At 43.4% G+C, this 24,733-nt stretch overlaps 1 protein-coding gene across 5 annotated transcripts in view; it reads left to right on the forward strand.

Annotated features, from left to right (window-relative positions):
• galk2 (galactokinase 2) overlaps positions 1 to 24,733 on the forward strand; it is a 149,166-nt gene that overhangs the window by 118,670 nt on the left and 5,763 nt on the right. For all 5 annotated transcript variants that reach the window (XM_068017943.1, XM_068017945.1, XM_068017944.1 and 2 more), the window contains one exon: positions 13,147 to 13,348. In XM_068017943.1, the coding sequence (XP_067874044.1) occupies positions 13,147 to 13,348 (202 nt within the window). The remainder of the gene's footprint in view (positions 1 to 13,146; positions 13,349 to 24,733) is intronic.

Genomic DNA, 24,733 nt, shown 5'->3' on the forward strand with positions numbered 1-24,733 from the left:
GTCTGCCTGCAATGAATTTGGCCTAACCATCAGCCTCAAGAAAACGAACATCATGGGGCAGGATGTCAGAAATGCTCCATCCATCAATATTGGCGACCACGCTCTGGAAGTGGTTCAAGAGTTCACCTACCTAGGCTCAACTATCACCAGTAACCTGTCTCTAGATGCAGAAATCAACAAGCGCATGGGTAAGGCTTCCACTGCTATGTCCAGACTGGCCAAGAGAGTGTGGGAAAATGGCGCACTGACACGGAACACAAAAGTCCGAGTGTATCAGGCCTGTGTCCTCAGTACCTTGCTCTACGGCAGCGAGGCCTGGACAACGTATGCCAGCCAAGAGCGACGTCTCAATTCATTCCATCTTCGCTGCCTTCGGAGAATACTTGGCATCAGGTGGCAGGACTATATCTCCAACACAGAAGTCCTTGAAGCGGCCAACACCCCCAGCTTATACACACTACTGAGTCAGCGGCGCTTGAGATGGCTTGGCCATGTGAGCCGCATGGAAGATGGCAGGATCCCCAAAGACACATTGTACAGCGAGCTCGCCACTGGTATCAGACCCACCGGCCGTCCATGTCTCCGTTATAAAGACGTCTGCAAACGCGACATGAAATCGTGTGACATTGATCACAAGTCGTGGGAGTCAGTTGCCAGCATTCGCCAGAGCTGGCGGGCAGCCATAAAGACAGGGCTAAATTGTGGCGAGTCGAAGAGACTTAGTAGTTGGCAGGAAAAAAGACAGAGGCGCAAGGGGAGAGCCAACTGTGCAACAGCCCCACAAACAAATTTCTCTGCAGCACCTGTGGAAGAGCCTGTCACTCCAGAATTGGCCTTTATAGCCACTCCAGGCGCTGCTTCACAAACCACTGACCACCTCCAGGCGCGTATCCATTGTCTCTCGAGATAAGGAGGCCCAAAAGAAAGAAAGATTATTTATAGTGGATATGCTTTGTTTCTTCCAAATTTCAAAGCTTCTAATCATGTTAAACAGCCTGCTTGAACTTCTGAGTAATTTTTGACATGCAGCCAGTAATAGGAACACCATTCTGGGTAGTAATGCATAATGTGACGACAGCGCCAGAATCATAAAGTATTTTAAGGTGATCTGGCTATTACAGCCTTACTTTACCAAAGGGCAGTCTCTGAATCAGTCTCAGTCATTGGCAAGGATGCTGCATTAAAATTAAAACCAGCCATAGTTTACTTCATTCTTTGGTTTACTACTGTTCATTTGTGATTTACAAGTGTGTGAGATATGGAAATTTCTCACGCAACTCAGTTATGCCTTGAATGAGTGCGCTGTGTGAAATAAGCTTACCTCATAATAATAGCCTTGCGATTGAGAAATACACTTAAAGACAAACCATGAATATGTATTGCAGGATTCGTGCTAGTCCCTGGTCATTAAGTTTCCTTGTCTACTAACTAATTTGTAGTTATTTACAGAAAACTTGAAGATGGTTTGTTTTTGTAATTGCAATTTAAGTACTGCGATCATCATTGGTAAACTTTTTAATAATTTTAGAGAAATCATTCTTAAATTGCTAATTAAACACAAAAAAGTTTTAACTTATTGACTTTTTGGGTGTGTGTGTATATATAATATATATTCCTAGAAGAGAAAGTAGTTAAGTAGTAAATTGTAACAGCTGTAACTTTTTCTTCTAAATGCTGATGGTTTTACTCATTTATGTCAGCATGTAGTTCAGTGTCGTAAAGAGGAGTTTGGGACAAATTTGATAACCAAAGTGGTTTCCTTTTCTTTCTAATGACCCTTCAACAACATTATTTGTGTGTAATACCTCCATATCATAAACCTTGACCTCATAGCTGTCCTTTTGGTCTGCCAAAGTCACCATCACAGAACCTGTTGTGCAGAGTACATATCGTAGCTACATGAGTTGTCCTGACAGGGGAAAATCTTCTTTACATTTATGACATTAACTGTTCTGGTAAAAATACAAATATGTGTGCTACAATACAAAAGCTCAATTTTTTTTAATATCTATGTTCTTTTGTGCCTTGTTAAAGACTGATAAAGTTTTGGAAAACTTATTGATATATAAACTATTGTAAAGGTAGCTTAGTAATTTGTGTGCTTTGGGTCACAATGTTAACAGAATTAAAAAGCGCCTTATCCACCATAGGGGGTTAAATTGGATAGCACCCGGAAACAGGAGCAGACTCGCGATGCATGGTTATCCATTCAGTGTGATGCAGGTAGCATGCCAACTTTGTGCTCCCTGCTCATAATCATCATCGCAGCCTGCAGCCAGTATTAACCATACTGTTGAGTGGCTGCATATCTTAGCAGGTGGCTCAAAATCATGACAGGCTTAGCACAAGTACTATGAATGCTGGACTTGGTAACATGATTATGTTTCGAAAACTGATTTTTTAAAAAGAGAAGTTTAAGATGGAGTCAGAGAAGTGAGGTGAACGCACATCAACTCTGGTTAAAGACAAGACAGAAATCTTGGTTACCAGGGCAACAGAGTACAGATCATAAACGTTTTGAAAACATAGGACTGCAGGGGTATAGCACCTGAAGAACAATGGCTTTCACCCTTCCAAATTTTTGGATCGTAAACATTGATTCTGAGGATGCAAATGTACATAGCAGCTGCTAACACTTGGAAACAGTGAAAAGCCTGGGTGATTCTGCTAAAGCCAGACTTCTGGTCTTTGCATACTGAAAAAGGGCAATGAGCTATTGACTTTCGATTCCAGATAAATTTAACAGATTTTCTGAAAGCAGACAGGCTGTAAGGAAGGAAAACAGCGTTTGCAGCCTCAGAGTGGGCTCTAAGAGAGGAAGACAACCAGCAGTGGCAGCCTCAAGGGGGGGAGAGAGAGAGGGAACACCTGCTTTCAGGAAAAACTGATACAGCAAAAGGCTGCAAGGACTTGAACCTGTTTTGAAAGTTGAGATTTGCGGAGGAGTAAAAGACCAACAAAAATCACCAATTCACAGACGTCTGAAATCGAAAGTGTTTGGAGAAGTGAGAAAAGAGGACATTGACTTTGAGAAAGGTCTGGGAGATCCAACCCATTGCAGCCGGGAGGAGTTTGGGACTTTTAACCCCAAAGATTCCGCCATCAGAGAGGACTGTGTAACATATAAGTGTGGTGTGCGGTTTTCATGTATTTTAATAAGTGAAGAAAATAACTTTTCTTTGTAATTTGAGATATCAGCTACTTAGAAAGTACTATTTAGTTAATGGTATTATTTTTAGTTTAGTTGTTACAATGAAAGTGTAATTCTTTAAATTGATCTGGAGGTTCATATATTGTATTTTCATGTTAATGGTCTCACTGAGGTCGTAACACAACTTATAGCTAACTGGCGCTAGTTAAAGCTAGCTGCACTATGGGGTAGCATTATGTTAGGAGCATTAGGACAGGCAAAGGCACACTGAAGATAGGCACTAAGGAAATGCACAAGGGTTGATTAGTTTACATTTGTATGCAATGTGGCATGCTTTGATTTATTAATTTGGTTTGGAATGTTTGTTTTGTATTGACTTTCATTTGTGCATGGTGGCCAAGTGGACATTGTAATGATTGGTGACAGAGGGAAGGTAAGGGGTGGGATTTGATAAATGAGGAATTGGGGTTGCTTTTACTGATATCGCAGTTGGATGAGTTGTTCGTAGGCAGTCTGGTCAGAAAGGGGATGTCTAGGTTGCCTCTTCCTCCTCTTCATCTTCCTTCTGTTCCTCAGCTGCTCATCGTATAGCTGACTGTAAGGGCCACATGATGGAGAGGTTGTGCAACATGCAGCAGACCACCACAAAACTTGACATCTAATCTATCGAGTACTGCTAGGCTCCTATAGAGCAGTCCAGGCAGCAGAAGCATTGTTTCAGAATGCCAGTGGTCTGCTCTATCACATTTTGTGTGACAGCATGGCTTTCATTATATGCATGCTGCCCACGTGTATGGCTTGTGCACTGGAGTCATCAGCCATGTCAGCAGATAGCCTTTGCAGCCTAGTAACCACCCTTTGGTTTTCTGTGCTGGCTCAAACACAGATGGCACAGCGGGCTGCCATAGAATGGAGGTATCATGACTGCTGCTAGGTTACCAGGCATTGACCTGCATGATTCCCTGCCTATAGTCACACACCAGCTGGACTTTGAGGGAGTGGATCTCTCTGGGTTGCGGTACATCTTAGAGATGACAGGTAGCACCACAAAACTGTGTGTGGCAGTCAATGGCATCCTGCACCATAGGGAAGCCAGCAATCCCCGCAAAGCCGTGTACTCACTCCTCCTGCTTCTCTTTGGCAAAAGAGAATAAAATGTGGTCAGCTGTCTATGAATGGAGAGCCTCAATGACCTCCCTTATGTAACAGCAGACTGCAAACTGCGAGCTGTTGCAAATATCTCTCGCTCCAGCCTGAAGGAGCCTGGCGTATAAAAGTTCATGGCCACAGTCACCTTCACAGCCACTGACAATCTGGTCCTCAGTGTGCTATGAGGTTGCAGCTGTGGCTGTAGCAAATGCTGATTTCAATGAGGACAGCTTTACTGAAGTGGAGAGGCCTGGCACACGGTTCCTCACTGAGTTTCAGGTAGAGGAATTGCTCCCTGGGCAGATATGGCCTCCTGCTCACTTCTCTTCTCTCTTCCAGCAGCTTGCCCTGTTCTTTGTGCTCTCTGATCATTCTGTATGGCATGCTGTATTCCAAGAGGAATCCCTACTAGTGCATCCATGTCTGTGAACAACTAGTTTGTGCAGAAGCCTTGAAATCAGGACATTGTTCTTCAGCACCTGTCATGGCACTTCCTGAAGACTTAGCAACTTCTAAAGAACTCTAGAAAGCACCAAATGCTTTTATAATCATAGCAACAGCCCCGAGAAATCAATCAGCAACTAATCTATAAATAGTTGATCATGTCTTTAAATAGTGCTACTATGGGGGTGTGGGGGGGGGGGGGGGGGGGAGTGTGGTGTGGTGGTGGGGGGGGGGCGTGGTTCCTTCCTGCTGCTGAGCGATTGTTCAGCCATGCATGATTGAGAGAGGGTGTTGCTGGAGCTCCAAAATGGCTGCACTGGTGTCAAATTACTATTACATGCTGATTGACATCATGATCTGCCTACCCTGCATACTTTGGCAGATGCTCACTGCATGCATGCTAACATCCTCACCAATATTGTGTCTGGTACGTCTTGCACCCACGTGCACTCATAATGCCCAAAAGATGGGTGTTACAGATCTGAATTTTGCACCCATAGATCTTTGCAGCACAGATAAAGGCCATTTGGCCGATTATGCCTCTTTGAAAGAGCTGTTGGATTTAGCCCCACACCCCAGTTTCTTCCCATAATTGTTTAATTTGTCCTCTTCAAGGCTTTTAGGTTGCCTTTAACAAATCTGAGCTGGCTGTCCTTTATTAACCCATGCTTCTCCAAGTGAGAATTAATTTTGTCCTTGACGATGGTTTCCAGTAGTTTTTCATCACTGGCATTGGACTGACTGGCTTATAGTTACCAGGTTTATCTATTTTCTCTTTTCAGTTCTCCAGTCCCTAGGCACCACTCCCATATTCAAGGAGGATTGAAAGATTGTGGTCAGAGCTTCTGCTACCTCCACCCATACTTCTCTCAACAGTCTAGGATGTGTTCCATGTGAACCAGATGACTTGTTAACTTTGGGTGACGCCAACCTATTTAGCACCTCCTTTCTATTTTTATCCTATCCAATACCCCTGCTCTCTACTTTGCTTCCAGTCCACCTATTCCAGATCCCTTCTCAAATCACTGAAAGTGGCTTTTGCCCAGTTGCATATTTTCACCTTTGATTTCTCTTTCTGCCTTTCCGTAGCTACTTTAAACCTAATTATAATCGGCAATCCCTCATATCGAGGCTGATTATTCTTTGCGGATGCCTGGGTTGAAGTGAGATATCAATGTTGACTGTGGGTTCGCAGATGGCTCATGAGCCCTCTCTTAGCCTTGCTGCCTTTCCCACAGTGAGGACATCGGTTGTCAGCCAGTAGAGGTGTGGCGAATGGTTGGTTTGAGAAGCGGCCCTCTCTGTCTCTTTAACCGTTCTCTCTCAGTGGCTGCTCTTGTTGATTGGAAGGTTTTGATACCATTTTCAATGATGCATCGCCATTTTGGTCACGATTGGGCAGACCTTCGTGGATGCTTTAAGATTGCCTTTGAAGTGTTCCCTTTGTGAATAATAGATTTCAGTGATTGTCAGTCATCTTGGACATTGTTTGATGCTGTGACCATCCATTCCTGTAGTTTCTGATTGATTTGTTCTTGAAATTCCCAGAGCTTAGTGTCGTTTGACCAGCCAGAAACTTCGAACTTTCTTCATACTTGTCATGGCTGTTGGTTCATTTTGAGGCCACCTCAAGCGCCAATATCGACCGAATGAGCCGGTGGTCTGTCCAACATTCATCGGTCGTAACCATAGCACGTGTAATATGCATGTCTTTTCAGTCCCTGATCCTGACTATCACATAGTCTGTTATGTGCCAGTGCTTCAATTTCGGATGTTGCCAGGATGTCTTGGAGCACTTTTTGGCAGAAAAGGGTGTGTCACATACACCAGAAGTGCAATGATACAACAATCATGGACTAACTGAAGAGTTATGAAAAACGGACTTTATCTTTAAAAACTGAACCTTTATTTTAAAAGGTGAACAATGGTCCAAAATGGCTGCTGAAGAAAAAGGAATTGGCCCTTTTGTGTATTCAAACTGTCTGACAAAAACAAAGGACAAATTTCAACACTAAGCGGTGTCAATTGAACCCATCCTACACCTATCCTGAAACATTCCAGAATTGAATGTCTTCTTCTGAAACAAAGGGCATGTGAAGTAGCCATGTCCTGGGCCATTGTGCCATCACCATGGGGATGACTCCAGGGCATCTCCTAACAGGAGGTGAGAGAAGACAGCCAGAGAGGGGGAGAGAGAAAAGAAGCAACATCCTAACAGCTTGTGTTCTGGCCAAGCCAGAAAGCATGCCAACCCTGCTGCAGAATCCGGCATTTACATTATTCATCAGTGAGAGCTAGAAGTAACCCACCATCTTCAATCGAACCTTCAATCAAGAGAGAAATCTAGAGTCATCTCAGGGCTGCAACCATCAAGAACTTGATTTCCAAGAGAATTCAACAGGTTTATCATAACCTTCCTCCCCCCCCCCCCCCCCCACCAAAACTAAAATCACCTTCCTTTTTCCCTTCTCTATCTGTCTCTTTTGTGTGTGTGTGCGTGCACGCATGTGCAAATGCGTGAATAGATGCGGTTGCGACTATTTCAGGATAAGGCGCATTGATCAATAAACAATTGATTTTCTATTTTTAAAATCTACAAGAAAACCTGCTGCTGTCTGTTTATTTGAAAAATAAAACACCAAGGGGCTAAACTCTAATACCAATAGATTTGCTGCGGTCAGGTGAGGAGTTGAACAGTGGGCACCACCCACGCCAACCATGTGGTCATAACAGGTGTTAGTGACCATGATCATGCTCAGCGCACAGGGTAAGGAGATCAACACTATTGGAAATGGACTTCCAACTCCATGATTTCCAATGGTGTTCAGCCAAAGGCATGGTTGTCCTGCACCCTGGTCTTGAAATAACTGAGAAGTAAGATCTTTGACTGTGATGGTACAGCTACCAGAGTTCTGTCTAGGTTGGAGTAGGCTTCGTCCTCGGATTCCAATGTAGATGTCTAAGCACTGATGAGGCTGGCAGATTGATTGCCTTTGAACTTGAACTTGAGGTTGATTGTCATAAGACGCTCATTGCTCCCAACAGGGTTTTTGTGGAATCTCTTCATGAGTTTGTTTTTGATGGCAAAGCCAACTCCCTGAATTCTGCGTTTGTCCTGTGATTTCTCTTTCTCGAAGAACATAGAGCCACCTCCATGTTCTTTGATTTGTCCCTTATCCGCTCTACAGGTCTTGCTGAGGGCTATTCTGTCAAATGTCTAGATGTCGGAGCTCGTGGGCTACTATCGCAGTTCACCTCTCAGGTCGTTTTGAGTTGTTTTATTGAACTGATATTCCAAGATCCTGGCTGGAATTTTTCGCATGGTGGACAGGAGCCGTCCACCGACCAAAAAGTTGGTGGCGATCCCGCCTCCGCTGGGCCTGTGGATCCAGTCCGGATTTTACGGTCCCCAGGCCTTTAATTGATCTTAAGTGTAACTTCCGCCTCATTGAGGCAGGAAGTCCCACCTAATGGAGCTGCCAGCCAATCAGCAAGCCAGCAGCTCTTAGTCCCAGCAGCGCCACAGGGAACGGTGGCCATTGCTGGGACTGCAACCCAGCTTCCACATGAAGAGGAAGGACAGCCCCGGAAAAAGGTAGGCTTTTGGGTCCTTGCCGGGGGTGATCAGTCAGGCCCCGGTGAGCAAGTGGGGTCGATTTGGGGGGCAGGGGGCATGTTGGGCATTGGGGGTGGCCCTCTGTCAGGCACAGGGTGCCAGATCAGGAAGGACCCCTCCCCCCCCGACCCCTGCAGGCTGTCAGAAAGCCACCTACTTTTGCCACCTACTATTTATGTAATCATCATACTAGAACTTTGGCCTGTACGTTGCTTTCTGGAAAATTAGTAGGTTGGGACAGTATTGTGATCTCTGGTTACCAGGAACCCTTATTTTAAAGTTTTACTTAAACTTCTTGTTTCTCAGTCATTATACCTTAATATTAAAATAAATCAGTAATCATCCCAAATCTCAAATACAGTTTCTATAATTGAAAGATTTTGTGTCATTACCCTCTTATTTAAGCTCATAGCAAATCATGTATGAACAAAACACCTCCCAGCATGATTAACTGACTTTGGGGTTTGGCAGGGGGCACGGGATGGTGGTGTCGGTCTGTTAGCTTTTTCAGTCATTTCACCGTATTAGGCACTGAAAGTGATGAGTCTACTATTACACCCAAGTGCAATTACAAAGCATCTTACACAACCTCAGGACTTCCCTAACTGTTTTATAGCCAGTGAAATACCTAGGAGGGTAGTCACGTATAATGTAGCAGTACATTTGCCCACAGCAATGAGCTAATGTGATATTAGTTGAAGGATAAATATTGGCCACGACACCAGGGAGAACTTCCCAACTCCTCTTCACAATAGTGCCCTGGACCTTTTATGTCCAGATGAGAGGGCAGACAGCCCTCATCTGAAAGACGGCACCTCCAACAGCACAGCAATCCCTCAGACCTGCTCTGGAGTGTCAGGTATATTTTGTGCTGAGGTCCCTAGAGGGACTTGAACCCCAACCTTCTGACTCAGGTGAGAGTGCTATCACTGAACCAAGGTTGACACCTGATTTTATAATATGCTTAGTGGAGCGTTGAGACTGCTGGCCCTGTGTAGCAATCTTATGTAGCTGGCGACAGCCCAGATAAAACTGCTGCATTCATGAAGGCAAGCCACCTGTCTGCCAGTCCCACTGTTGCTTTGAGCTCTGTTTTTAATTGACTTTTTTTTACTGTGAAGGTATCCATTTTGATCTTCCAGTTCACCCTTCAAAAGCATGCGGGAGCAAGAATGGAGGTCCAGTATATGTCTTTCGGATGAGCTATTAAACTGAGGCCCAGTCTGTGCTTTCAAAGTTGGTGCAGAAGATCCCATGGCACTTTTTTGACGAAGAGGAGGGGAGTTATCCCTGGTGTCCTAGCCAATATTTATTGCTCAACCAACACCACTAAAAACAAATTATCTGGCCATTATCTCATTGCTGTTTGTGGGAGCTTCTCTTGTGCAAATTGGCTGCTGTGTTTCCTACGTTACATCAATGACTGTGCTTCAAAAGTACTTCATTGGCTGTTGGGGGCCTTGGGACATCCTAGGGTTGTGATAGGTGCCACATAAATGCAAGTTTTTCTTTTTTTATCTCGTGGATATTTGCTTCGCCAGACAGTTGATGAGTTTATACTCATATCTGATTTTATATGCGAGCTTTTCCTCATAAATCTGTGGTCCAAGCCACATGATTTAGTGAGTTTTTGAGATATTTTGTAATTTAAATGAACCATGATGATTTATCTTTCTACTGTTATTTTAAAAGGAATTTCAATCAGTTTTTCCTCAGAGTGGTGTTTAATGTGGAAGAGTACTGATTCATTAGCTGAGGGAGAGCAGTTGGTAATCAACAGGAGGTTTCTTTATCTATTTTTGATCTGAAGCTGTCTGGAATTAATGTTGAGGACTCCCTGGCCACTCCCCTCCCGTAATATCACTCCACCATTGCTGGCATACCTTCAGTTGCACGGCCCTAATTTTTGGACTTCTGTCTGTAAACCTTTCTGCTTCTCCTTCCTCCTTTAAGGTGCTAGTTGAAACCTAACTCTTTGACTAACCTTTTGGTCATCTGCTTTAATATTTCCTTATGTGGTTCATTGTCAAATTTTGTTTGATAATGTTCCTGTAAAGTGCATTGCGACGTTTACACTGTTAAAGGCACTATATAAGTACAATATGTTGTTCTTGTTGTACTCCACTGAGCCCCCACTTCCGGTCATAGCAGTGAAACAGGACACACCCAGGGATGGTGATGGAAGAGTCTGGGGCATTTGCTGTTTGCTATGATTCTGTGAGTATGACTCTGTCAGGTTAACGGTTGATTACTCAGTGGGACAGCTCTCTCAACTTTGGCACCAGTTCCCACATGTTAGTGAGGAGAACTTTGCAATGATGACTGGGCCTGGGTGTGTCTTCATATTACGATTGTTACATAGTTTTTAAACTTAATCATACTTGTGATCACTTGATCCTAGAGGTTCCATTGCTTCTGTATTATTCATGCTCTCCTTACCATTTGTAGAAACCAAGCCGAGATGTCCTTTATTGGGCCTTTGCACATTGGGTCAAAAACAATCTTGGACCATATTCACTAGTTTCAATTCACTTATCTCATTTCTATTTCGGAAACCCTAGTTAATACTAGGACATTAAAGTGACCTGTAATTATATTATCCACACATGCCGTTCTTATGTCATCGTATATGTTGACATCATCAGGGGGTCTGTAAAAGATCTTTACTGTAAATCCTAACTTTTGCCTGTTAATTCAAGACAGAATATTTCATTTCAATTCTTCCCCAGGGATATCAATTTTCTTTCCTGAACATATAAGACTATCCCACCTCTCCTGTTTTTTCTATCCTTCCCGAAAAGTCTGCCCCTCGTTATTGAATTCATACTGATCTTCTGGGTCAGCTATGTTTCTATTGCACCTATAGTATTATAATCTCTTGGTGCTACATTTCCCTGTAGCTCAGCCATGTTATTTTGAGTGCTTTTGGTATTTAATTGGGGTCCACATTTTTCTTACATTTTTTAGTCTCCTTAGCCTGGAAATGACTGTTGACAGTATCAGCACATGAATGATTAATGAACTTGTAGAACATTCCTCTGTCCCTTATTTTAGTGAGATGTGTATCTCACTTAAAATAAACTGGGTAACACCTGTATTAAAATAGCAGAGGAATGTCATACGAATATGTTAAATGCCCGTTCATTAATATCAACAACAGAATTTCTAGACATTTACATTTAGTTTATTTGCCAGGATTTACTTCCTCAAATCTGTTCTCAGGATACGGATGACACTTCCAAGGTAACATTTGTTGTCCATTCCAAGTTGTCGTGAAAGCATTTAGAGTCACCAAATATTGTAGGACGGCAATAAAAACAGACAATGCTGGAAATACTCAGCAGGTGTGGTAGCATCTGTACAGAGAGAAATGTTTCAGGTTGATGACCCTTCATCAGAATTGTGGGACTGGAGTCATGTGTTCAGGCTAAGCATGAGTGGCAGATTCCCTTCCCTGAAGACGTTATGGACCCGGTTTTTAATAAAAATCCAGTAGCTTTCATGGCATTTCTGATGCGAGCCCACTAATTACCAAATTACCAGGGAAAGGAAGAGCAGCATTATTAGAGGTGCTTTGGCTATAATCAGATAAGAAAGAATGGAAAGGTGAGAGCAGTCCCATCGAGGTATATATTCTTCTTTTGCATACTCAACGTCATAGTTATTTTCCTCAATTGTTTTGGGAGGGTCCACTATTCTCTGGAGTGGCTCGCCTCCACAGCAATTACTGGTATTCTCAGTCACGTATGCATCCGTGACATGTGACATTATACATTAATGACATGTAAATCTTCTGAAAATATTTGAGTAATGTGACCTCTCCCTGGCTGTGCATATTGATAGGATCATGAGCGGAGGTTGCCAATGGATGCATCCCGGAATGTTGGTCCCACAGAATTTCAGCTCCATGCTGTTTTTGCATGAGCCTCTCCTACTGAACCCAATATCAACCACATATCATCTTTGAAGCTTTGAAAGCCACCAATCCCTGTAAGCATATCACTTTCCTCTCCCCAGTTCCTTGATTAGCAAATGGTATTCATAATAGCCCTGTCTACATTCCAGAATTTGGATTAATACAAACATACACAAAAATCATTGCTTTTATTTCACATCTCACCTCCCTTTTAGAAGCTCTGAAAGTAGTTCACTGATTGATGGAAGTGTTACATAGAAACAAAACTGTTCTTTCCCTTAAGAGTTAAGTATTTCACAAATATTAAGTTGCAGTCTAACCAGAAAGCGTTCTTGACCCATTGTGGTACAATGGTTAGATACGACTGAATAGGTTTGTTATCAATGTGTTATCCAATCATTTTGCTCATGTCTCAGTGTAATATTGCATTGAGACTTGTATGAATGTCCTTTGGTTAGCTTCAGCCTCACAAGTGTTCCCCCATCATGGGCTTTTCTGAGATATTGAGGAATTCAGTTTAAGGCAGTAGATTCATATTCACCACAAACTGAGGTTTGACTCACGGAATGTATTATGAGAATCATATGGAAGGAGAATGATAATAAAGAGGCAACACATGTTAATGAATCATTTTTTTTTCATAATAGTAATGCAGAGCTGGAAGAGAACCCTGGTCAGTCTGAGTCACAATCAAGTTATAAAGGATTGCTTTGCTTTACTTTTATGGTCACCATATTTAACTTCAATTATCATTTGAACAACCAGTGATGTTTTCAATTGTTTGAAATCAAAGGGTATTTTTTGGGCATGTTCCTACTTACATGAATTTTTCCATGTTGTTTGTTAACAATATATTTCTATTCTACCCAGTGACATCATTTAAACTTTACCAGCGTGCTAAGCATGTTTACACTGAAGCCAGCCGAGTTCTACAATTCAAGAGAGTTTGTGACGAGGCACCTGCCAATGCATTACGACTGTTGGGAGAATTAATGAATCAAAGCCATGTCAGCTGTAGGGATATGTACGAGTGTAGCTGTCCGGAACTTGATCAGCTGGTGGACATCTGTATGTAAGTTTTCCAAGAAAAAAGATATTGATGGTTTAGTTGTATGTTAATTATACATTGGAATGATTTGTTTCACATTTTCCATATAATATAGATGACAAAATCAGAATTTTGTTTATATCCAACAATTAGCGAAACCACAAATAAAGGCTCATGCTATCTCAGTTTGTTGAAGAAGTAATTTAGGCACAAGATTCAGAGCATGATCTTAGAATATGTCTGTTTAATGTCAATGTGACCACAATACTTCAATTATGAAACCAGCATTAAAACCACTCTTGGAATAAAAAGACTGGTCAGAAAAAGAGTGCAGAGACATGTCGGCTCAGCTTGAAAGTAATAAGTTTATGTATTAGGGTTGTGTATCAATTTGCCTAGATTAGGTAAAAATTCACCAATTATTCTAAATATTATGAATATATCAGGGAGAACTTTTACTTTAGTATTGCTAATCTACGTGGGATATATTTGTACTAAAATACTTAAAGGGAAAGGAAAATATAGGGGAGTAGGTTTTGTTCCAAGTACTCCATCTCTACACACAAAAGTATAAGCCATTTTTTCAATGTTTTTAAAAACTTCCAGTTTAATCACTGCCATGAAGACCCTCAGAACTTCTTTACTTGCTAGGCCTACTGGGTGACATAAGTTACAGGGAAGCACTACATACAAACCAGAGTGGTTCTGTTGCAGATAGAGACGATCACTTAAGGCCAACCATTTTTGAGCCACCTGTTCCTGAGAAGCTACGCTACAGGCTGGAAATGCAGATGATAGCGAAATGTGCTTCCTATGATCTCTGTTCTTGCAGAACAGTAGTGGCGCAGTGGTTAGCACCGCAGCCTCACAGCTCCAGCGACCCGGGTTCAATTCTGGGTACTGCCTGTGTGGAGTTTGCAAGTTCTCCCTGTGTCTGCGTGGGTTTCCTCCGGGTGCTCCGGTTTCCTCCCACATGCCAAAGACTTGCATGTTGATAGGTAAATTGGTCATTGTAAATTGCCCCTAGTATAGGTAGGTGAAAGGGACAGGTGGGGATGTGGTAGGAAAAATGGAATTAGTGTAAGATTAGGATAAATGGGTGGTTGATGGTCGGCACAGACTCGGTGGGCCGAAGGGCCTGTTTCAGTGCTGTATCTCTAAACTAAAAAGTGACGCAGCTCAGGATTAATAATTAACTGTAAAGTGTCATAAATTGTGCACTGAACTTCCAGGGTACCCAATCTCATTCATATGGTGGAAGTATCTGTGAACTAGAGTTGTAATAATTACTATATCTATTTATAAATACGAAATTTAAGGAAAAGAAGTAAGTCTATGCAAGTAATTTCTAAGAACAAGGATCATTATAAATATTTTTCTGTTAACATTTCAGAGTTAGTTTACCCTCTCCAAAGGTTTACTCCTGCTGCTGTTGCCGAACTTGGCAGAGTCTTTTGTCAATTTAAAATACAAACAGTCCAACAAATGCTCCTTCAAGAATATATCTTGGGTTTCTGAGGATTCCTTTTATAGAGTACGTAATGCCAGTTTATGTGAAGGAATTCTAAGGCTTGACTCTGAATTCACAATGACATGAGGATCTGCAGCCCACAGTTCAGTTTTTCTTTCAAGTAGATTTTCAAACAAATCTTATCGACACTGCCCACAAGTAGCCATTTGGTAACATTCAATTCTAATTCATTCATTTGTTTCTCAGATGGAGCTCACATCATGCCATTCAGTGAATTATTAAATACAATTTGCCATATCTGACAGTTAGGATACCTCAAACAGAATCATATGAAATCCAAAATTATATGAATATCTTAATTCTTTTCTTTTCTTTTGGGCCTCCTTATCTCGAGAGACAATGGATACGCGCCTGGAGGTGGTTAGTGGTCTGTGAAGCAGCGCCTGGAGTGGCTATAAAGGCCAATTCTGGAGTGACAGGCTCTTCCACAGGTGCTGCAGAGAAATTTGTTTGTCGGGGCTGTTGCACAGTTGGCTCTCCCCTTGCGCCTCTGTCTTTTTTCCTGCCAACTACTAAGTCTCTTCGACTCGCCACAATTTAGCCCTGTCTTTATGGCTGCCCGCCAGCTCTGGCGAATGCTGGCAACTGACTCCCACGACTTGTGATCAATGTCACACGATTTCATGTCGCGTTTGCAGACGTCTTTATAGCGGAGACATGGACGGCCGGTGGGTCTGATGCCAGTGGCGAGCTCGCTGTACAATGTGTCTTTGGGGATCCTGCCATCTTCCATGCGGCTCACATGGCCAAGCCATCTCAAGCGCCGCTGACTCAGTAGTGTGTATAAGCTGGGGATGTTGGCCGCTTCAAGGACTTCTGTGTTGGAGATATAGTCCTGCCACCTGATGCCAAGTATTCTCCGAAGGCAGCGAAGATGGAATGAATTGAGACGTCGCTCTTGGCTGGCTTACGTTGTCCAGGCCTCGCTGCCGTAGAGCAAGGTACTGAGGACACAGGCCTGATACACTCGGACTTTTGTGTTCCGTGTCAGTGCGCCATTTTCCCACACACACTTGGCCAGTCTGGACATAGCAGTGGAACCCTTTCCCATGCGCTTGTTGATTTCTTCATCTAGAGACAGGTTACTGGTGATAGTTGAGCCTAGCTATGTGAACTCTTGAACCACTTCCAGAGCGTGGTCGCCAATATTGATGGAAGGAGCATTTCTGACGTCCTGCCCCATGATGTTCGTTTTCTTGAGGCTGGTGGTTAGGCCAAATTCATTGCAGGCAGCCGCAAACCTGTCGATGAGACTCTGCAGGCACTCTTCAGTGTGAGATGTTAAAGCAGCATCGTCAGCAAAGAGGAGTTCTCTGATGAGGACTTTCCGTACTTTGGACTTCGCTCTTAGACGGGCAAGGTTGAACAACCTGCCCCCTGATCTTGTGTGGAGGAAAATTCCTTCTTCAGAGGATTTGAACGCATGTGAAAGCAGCAGGGAGAAGAAAATCCCAAAAAGTGTGGGTGCGAGAACACAGCCCTGTTTCACACCACTCAGGATAGGAAAGGGCTCTGATGAGGAGCCACCATGTTGAATTGTGCCTTTCATATTGTCATGGAATGAGGTGATGATACTTAGTAGCTTTGGTGGACATCCGATCTTTTCTAGTAGTCTGAAGAGACCACGTCTGCTGACGAGGTCAAAGGCTTTGGTGAGATCAATGAAAGCAATGTAGAGGGGCATCTGTTGTTCACGGCATTTCTCCTGTATCTGACGAAGGGAGAACAGCATGTCAATGGTCGATCTCTCTGCACGAAAGCCACACTGTGCCTCAGGGTAGACGCGCTCGGCCAGCTTCTGGAGCCTGTTCAGAGCGACTCGAGCAAAGACTTTCCCCACTATGCTGAGCAGGGAGATTCCACGGTAGTTGTTGCAGTCACCGCGGTCACCTTTGTTTTTATAGAGGGTGATGATATTGGCATCGCGCATGTCCTGAGGTACTGCTCCCTCGCCCCAGCACAGGCATAGCAGTTCATGTAGTGCTGAGAGTATAGCAGGCTTGGCACTCTTGATTATTTCAGGGGTAATGCACTGTTGAACTACAAGAAAGCCCCCAGCGATTTAACATCCGCAGCACTTAAAGCAGCCAGAAGTACTGCACAAAGAACAGCTAGGCGTTGCGCAAACGACTACTGGCAACACCTATGCAGTCATATTCAGCTGGCCTCAGACACCGGAAACATCAGAGGAATGTATGATGGCATGAAGAGAGCTCTTGGGCCAACCATCAAGAAGATCGCCCCCCTCAAATCTAAATCAGGGGACATAATCACTGACCAACGCAAACAGATGGACCGCTGGGTTGAGCACTACCTAGAACTGTACTCCAGGGAGAATGCTGTCACTGAGACTGCCCTCAATGCAGCCCAGCCTCTACCAGTCATGGATGAGCTGGACATACAGCCAACCAAATCGGAACTCAGTGATGCCATTGATTCTCTAGCCAGCGGAAAAGCCCCTGGGAAGGACAGCATTACCCCTGAAATAATCAAGAATATCTTAAAATACAACTATATACTACCTAAACATCAGTTACACAACATAGACAGTCCACACTTTTACAAAATCTTTCTTTCTCTTGTAAGGTGTTGACTAGATATGAAACAACCAACAAAAACAAGAAATGCTGGATTCACTCAGCAGGTCTGGCAGCATCTGTAGAAAGAGAAGCAGAGTTAACGTTTCGGGTCAGTGACCCTTCTTCGGAACAACCAAACCTGATTTTCACAACTGATCAAAGACAACTGGCTAACAGTCAGACTGTCTGGTATTTTTTTAAAAAGTGCATAACATAAATTTGTCTATGTTAGATTATTAAACAATGTCTACAAAACCCAAATTGGACATATTTATAATTTGGTATTTTTATATGTTTTAAGGTCTGACAATTCAGGAGTATGTGTGGGGCTAGAACCATAGAAACGTTACAGCACAGAAGGAGGCTATTCAGCCCATCGTGTCTGTGCAGACTGAAAAAACTAGCTGTCTATTCTAATCCCACCTTCCAGCACCTGGTCCGTAGCCTTGCAGGTTACAGCACTTCAGATGCAGGTCCAGGTACCTTTTAAATGAGTTGAGGGTTTCTGCCTCCAGCACTGATCTGGGCAGTGAATTCCAGACACCCACCACCCTCTAGGTGAAAAAGTTTTTCCCTCATGTCCCCTCTAATCTTGCTACCAATCACCTTAAATCAGTGCCCCTTGGTAATTGACCTATCCACTAGGGGAAACAGGTCCTTTCTGTCTACTCTATCTGGGCAGCTCATAATGTTGTACATCTCAATTAAGTCACCCCTCAGCCTCCACTGTTCTAATGAAAACAACCCTAGCCGATCCAATCTTTCCTCATAGCTGCAATTTACAAGCCCTTGCAACATTTTTGTAAATCTCCTCTGTACTCTCTCCAGAGCAATTATGTCCTTCCTGTAATCTGACCAGAACTGTACGCAACACTCCAGCTGTAGCCTAACCAGCAAGACATCCCTGCTTTTGTATTCTATACCTCGGCCAATAAAGGAAAGCATTCTGTGTGACTTTTTCACCACTCTATCGACCTGTCCTGCCACTTTCAAGGATCTGTAGACATGCACTCCAAGGTCGCTCACTTCCTCTACCCCTCTCAATATCCTCCCGTTTATTGTGTATTCCCTTGCTTTGTTTGCCCTCCCCAAATGCATTACCTCACACTTCTCCAGATTGAATTCCATTTCACTTTTCCACCCAATCAACCAAACCATTGATATTATTCTGGAGTCTACAGCTATCCTCTTCACCGTCAACTACACGGCCAATTTTTGTATCATCAAATCTCCCAAACATGCCTCCCACATTTAAGTCCTCTTTTGCCATTCAGTGCTAATCTGACTGAATTCTAATATCAAACACCATAAATATCAGTAAATATCAATTTAACTTCAGAGGAAGGTTAACTTCTAATGAGCATAGTACCAGCAATTGCATCATTCAATCAGCCACAATGAAAAATGTTATTAACAGTTCTGCAAACATTATAGCACTGCAGAGACTGACATCTCTATGTAGAAGTTGAACTTTGTTTTTTTCCCAGCTTTTAGTTCAGTGTAGGAATACAGAAATGCTGAAGAAAATGGCATGGATATGAACACTAGACTTCCAGCATTTCCAGAGAAAAGACTCTCCTTGGACCAGTAGTTTTGTAAATTTTCAATTCTCATACCACAATCACATACACACCCATATTACAATAACATAACTACTCAGATGACTGGCATAGCTTTAGTACTGCAATATTAACTCTAAGGTAGAAAAATGAATACTTAAAATATTTTGATACTACAATAATTCTGCTCCCCTTGTGGACTTTTATTCTTTCATTCTTTTTTACCCATTCTCTCTGTTTTATGGTTAACTTTTTTAATTTAATTATCTCTTCATAATCTATCTTTACTATACTCTATTAAAATAAAATTCTTTACGTGTCTCCTTTTTTCTTTGCCCTTGCTCCTGTTCAACAACATGGAGTAACTCTTTTGAGAGGCTTTAATGAGCTAAAACAGGCTCCAAATGCTGATTTATAGACAGTCAAAAGTCAGAAGGATTAAGACTGACATGGTTACATTATAATTGTGATCAGTTCTGTCTTTCTGAAGCACGTCTTATGTATCATACTAAATAAGTACTTGACCTCAGTTTTCATAGAAGTGTGTGCTAATGGGAATGAACAAGAAGTGTACCAGAAGAAGAGGTGGAGCAATTGGAGAGGCCAATTGTTGATAACAAGTAATACTGAAAAAAAAAATGATGGAACTCAAATTGGAAAAGGCCCTGATGGCATACATTCTAGAGTACTCAGAAGAGTCAATGAGGAAATAGCAGAGACTCTGAATACAATCTTTCAAGCATCCTTCGATATGGAACGTGCCAGAGGACTGAAGGATTGCCAACATAACACCTCTGTTCAAGAGAGGAGAAAGGGTAAACCACACAACTACATACCCGTCACCCTAACATTGGTGGTCCCTAAGCTTCCAGAGGCCATAATTTGAGATAAAGCTAGTACTAGCTGAGAAGAACATAGGTTAATTAAGCATGGATGTATAAAAGCCAAGTTATGCCTTACAAATTTCATGAAGTTCTTTAAGGGAATAATTTTTTAAATTCATTCTTGGGATGTGAGCATCGCTGGCAAGGCCAGCATTTATTGCCCTTCCCTAATTGCCCTTGAGAAGGTGGTGTTGAGCTGCTTTCTTGAACCATTGGCGTCCATATGGTGTAGGTACACCCACAGTACTGTTAGGGAGAGAGTTCCGGGATTTTGACCCAGCAACAGTGAAGGAACAGCGCTATAGTTCCAAGTAAGGATGGGTGTGATGTGGAGAGGAACCTGCAGGTGATAGTGTTCCCATGTGTCTGCTGCCCTTGTCCTTCTAGGTGGTAGAAGTAGCTGGTCTGAAAGGTGTTGTCAAAGGAGACTTGGCAAGTTGCTGCAGTGCATCTTTTAGATGGTACACACTGCTGCCACTGTGTGCCGGAGGTGGACAGAGTGAATGTTTAAGATGGTGGATGAGGCGCCGATCAAGCAAGCTGCTTTGTGTTGGATGGTATCAGGCTTCTTGAGTATTGTTGGAGCTGCACTCATCCAGGCAAGTGGAGAGTATTCCATCACACTCCTGACTTGTGCCTTGTAGATGGGACACAGGCATTGGGAAGTCAGGAGATGAGTTAGTCGCCACATAATTCCCAGCCTTTGAGCTGCTCTTATAGTCACAGTATTTATATGGCTGGTCCAGTTAAGTTTCTGGTCAATGGTGAATCCCAGAATGTTGATGATGGGGGATTCAGCAATGGTATTGCTGTTGAACATTAAGGGGAGATGAAAACAGAAAGTGCTGGAAATACTCAGCAGGTCTGGCAGCATCTGTAGAGAGCAAAACAGAGTTAACGTTGATAGATCATCTCTCCACAGATGCTGCCAGGCCTGCTAAGTATTTCCAATATTTGTTTTTATTTCAGATTTCCAACATCTGCAGTATTTTGCTTTGGGTTAAGGGAAGATGGTTGGATTCTCTTGTTGGAGATGGTCATTGTCTGGCACTTGCATGTTATGAATGTTACCTGCCACTTATCAGCCCAAGCCTGAATGTTGCTGCATGCGGGCACAGACTGCTTCATTATCTAAGGAATTGAGAATGGTACTTCAAACATCATCAGTGAGTATCCCCACTTCTGACGTTATGCTGGAAGGGAGGTCATTGATGAAGCAGCTGAAAATGGTTGGGCCTAGGACACTATCCTGAGGAACTCCTGCAGCAATCCTCTGGGTGGGGCTAAGATGTTTGGCCTCCAACAACCACAACCATCTTTCTTTGTGCTAGGTATGACTCCAACCAGTGGATAGTTTTCCCCTGTACCCAACTTTTCAATTTTGCCAGGCTCCTTGGTGCCACTCGGTCAAATGCTGCTTTGATGTCAAGTGCAGTCACTCTCAACTCACCTCTAGAATTCATCTCTTTTGCCCATGTTAGGACCAAGGCTGTGAACCCAAACTGAGCATTGGTGAGCAGGTCATTGCTCAGTGAGTGGCGCTTGACAACATTGTCAAGAACGCCGTCCATCACTTTGATGATCAGGAGTAGCCTAATGAGATGGTAATTGGCCAGATTGGATTTGTCCTGCTTTTTGTGGGCAGAACATACCTATGCAGGGATACGGTGGCATAGTGGTAATGTCACTGGTCAAGTAATCCAGAGGCCCAGGCTAATGTCCTGGGGCCATGGGTTCAAATCCTACCATGGCAGCTGATGGAAGTTACGAATTAGGAGCAGAGGTAGGCCATTCGGCCCCTCAAACCTGCGAATAAATTCAATTAATTAATAAAAATCTGAAATTGAAAGCTAGTCTCAGTAATGGTGCAATGAAACTATCATTGATTGTCATAAAAACCCATCTGGTTCACTAATGTCCTTTAGGGAAGGAAATCTGCTGTCCTTACCTGGTCTGGCCTACATTGACTCCAGACCCACAGCAATATGGTTGACTCTTAAATGTCGTCTGAAATGGCCTAGCAAGCCACTCAGTTGTCAAGGGCAATTAAGGATGGGCAACAAATGCTGGCCTTGCCAGCGACACCACATGCCATGAAAGAACATTTTAAAAAAATCCATATTGTCAGGTAGATGCCTTTTTTGTAGTTGTACTGGAACTGCTTGGCTAAGGACATAAGTCTTCAGTACTATGGCCAGGATGTTGTCAGTGCCCATATCTTTTACTGTATCTAGTGCCTTCAGTCATTTCTTGATGTCATGTGGATTGAAGCGAATTGTCTGAAGACCAGCATCTATGATGGTGGGTCCCTCAGGAGGAGGCTGAGATGGATCATTCACTCAGTCCTTCTGGCTGAAGATGGTTGCAAATGCTTCAGCCTTATCTTTTGCATTGACATGTTGGGCTCCCCCATCATTGGGGATGTTTTTGGAGCCGCCGCCTCCGGTTATTTAATTGTCCACCATCATTCATGACTGCATATGGCAGGACTGCAGAGCTTTGAACTGATCCGTTGGTTGTGGGATTGCTTAGCCCTGTCTATAACATGCTGCTTCCACGTGCTGTAGCTTTGCCAGGTTGGCACCTCATTTTTAGATATATCTGGTGCTGCTCTTGACATGCTTTCCTACACTCCTCATTGAACAAGGGTTGGTCCCTTGGCTTGATGGTAATGGTAGAGTGAGGGATATCCTGGGCCATGAGGTTACAGATTGTGGTTGAATACAAATCTGAATGCCCACAGAGCCACATGGATGCCCAGTTTTGAGCTGCTAGATCTGTTGTGAGTCTATCCCACTTAGCATGGTGATCGTGCCACACAACATGACGGAGGGTGTCTTTAGTGTTAAGACGGGACTTTGTCTCCATAAGGATTGTGCGGTGGTCACTCCTACCAATACTGTCATGGACAGATGCACAGGTCTGTGACAGGTAGATTGGTGAGGATGAGGTCAAATAGGTTTTTCCCTCTTATTGGTTCTCTCACCACCTGTTGCAGGCCTGGTGTGGCAGGTATGTGGCAGGTATGCACTGATAAAGAAAATGGTGTGGCTGTTACGTTTATGGATTTTCAAAAGATTTTGTATAGGAGGCTTGTTGATAAAATGAAGACACGAGCTATTAAAGGGGCTGTGCAGCATGGTTAGGAAATTGGTTAAAGAACAGAAAGCTGGACAAAGTGGTTAATGCATGTTTTTTTAGATGTCAGGGATGTAAACAGTGGCGTTCCCCATGGGATCTGTCTTGGGACTATCAGTCTTAATATATAGAAATGATCTGGACTTGTGAATAGGCGGCACCTATTGCAGCTTGAACAATTACCACACGGAGATATGAGAAGCTATAAGTTTGAGGGTTTGGCATGAGTGAGCAGTAAATGTAGGAATACATTGACGGGCAACACTTTGTGCATGCAGTCTTAGACTGTTTATCTAATACATGGCACTGTCAGTACTCTTACCATTCTAGATTCCTTAAAGTGTGCTGTCTTCTGCTTCTGTCCCCAGATTCTACTTGTAGTGTGCACAGTATTGATCCTGGTCACCACCTGCTGCCAGAAATGTTACATTGTTGTCCTGCCAAACAAGGCAACCGTCCTTGCACATAATTTTTGCCCGATATCATAAAGGTTTGATGTTATATCACTCCGTCACTTGCTCACAGAATTCACTTCATGCCTCGCAATGTTTTTCACCTCATTTTTGACTCACACTTTTCGCCTATTCCCTCTTAACCTTGGCTGGTAGATATTTAAATTTATTTTGCAACTTTTTAAAGGCTGAAGTGATGTTTGTTCTCAAAAGTAGCCCTTAGGTGTACACATCCCTTTAAATTTGATTGATAGCCTGATTTTGTGCATCTTCCAGCAGGCTAGCTTCCTGTACAAAGCCAGGGATATACTGGCATCTACAAATAATGGGCTAAATCTTACAGCCCCCCCACACCCCCACCCCCGACATCGGGGTTCGTGGGTGGGGCCAGAAAATGCTTCCGGGAGAGGGCCGCCATGCACTCTGGCGCAGGGAGGGCCTGGCCCGATATTGCCTCATGACGGCCCCCCTGCCGCTCAGCGATGGGACCCCCAGTAATCTGTTTAAATAAATTAAAATCAATGAATTATACATAAGCCGCCACTGGCCAGCACTCCCGCGCCTTCGGATCCCCGCCTGGGGAAATGAAGCTGAACACTTGTAGGGAGGGGGGAGGAGGTACGTTTATCAGTGCGGGAGGGAGGGGAACGGCGTAGGGGATGGTGGGAAGGGTTTGAGGTGAAAGTTTATGCACTTGGGTTGGGGGGTGGGGGGAGAAGGTCAGGTGGACACGGTGTTTTGGGCGGGGAGAGGGCAAGTAATTAATTTTATGGTTATTGGGGGTAGGAGAGGGGCAAAATAAATGTATTTTTTTATTCACTGCATCTTTAAATATTTAAATTTAATGGTAGGGCTCAAAGCCCTTTAAGAATCGCGTCGGCGCCTGTGCATAGGCAGCTGACGCCATTGCCAGGGACAGACAGCCTGCCCCCTCCACATGATCGGGGGGCAAGGTGGGCGGCCCACCCCGGCTATTTAAATGAGCCGCCATGCTTAGGATTGTGGCGGCTCTGCAACGTACAGCCCTGTTTTCACGGCGGTGTACTTGTAAAATTCAGCCCAATGTTTCAAATGAACTGATCATTCAATATAACAGGCAGTTAGCTCACTGCTCTCTTGTCTAACTTTGCACCAGCCACATGCAGTTTGACAGGGCCACTGTGATTTGTACTTGGACACTTTCTATCATCCTCCTAAATTCTAGTATTGTTTCCAGGATTGTTTTTGGAATGCGCCAGCCAGTTCTAGCAAAGTTATAAAACTGTT

Source organism: Heterodontus francisci, chromosome 38 (genome assembly GCF_036365525.1).
Source record: "Heterodontus francisci isolate sHetFra1 chromosome 38, sHetFra1.hap1, whole genome shotgun sequence".
NCBI lineage: Eukaryota > Metazoa > Chordata > Chondrichthyes > Heterodontiformes > Heterodontidae > Heterodontus > Heterodontus francisci.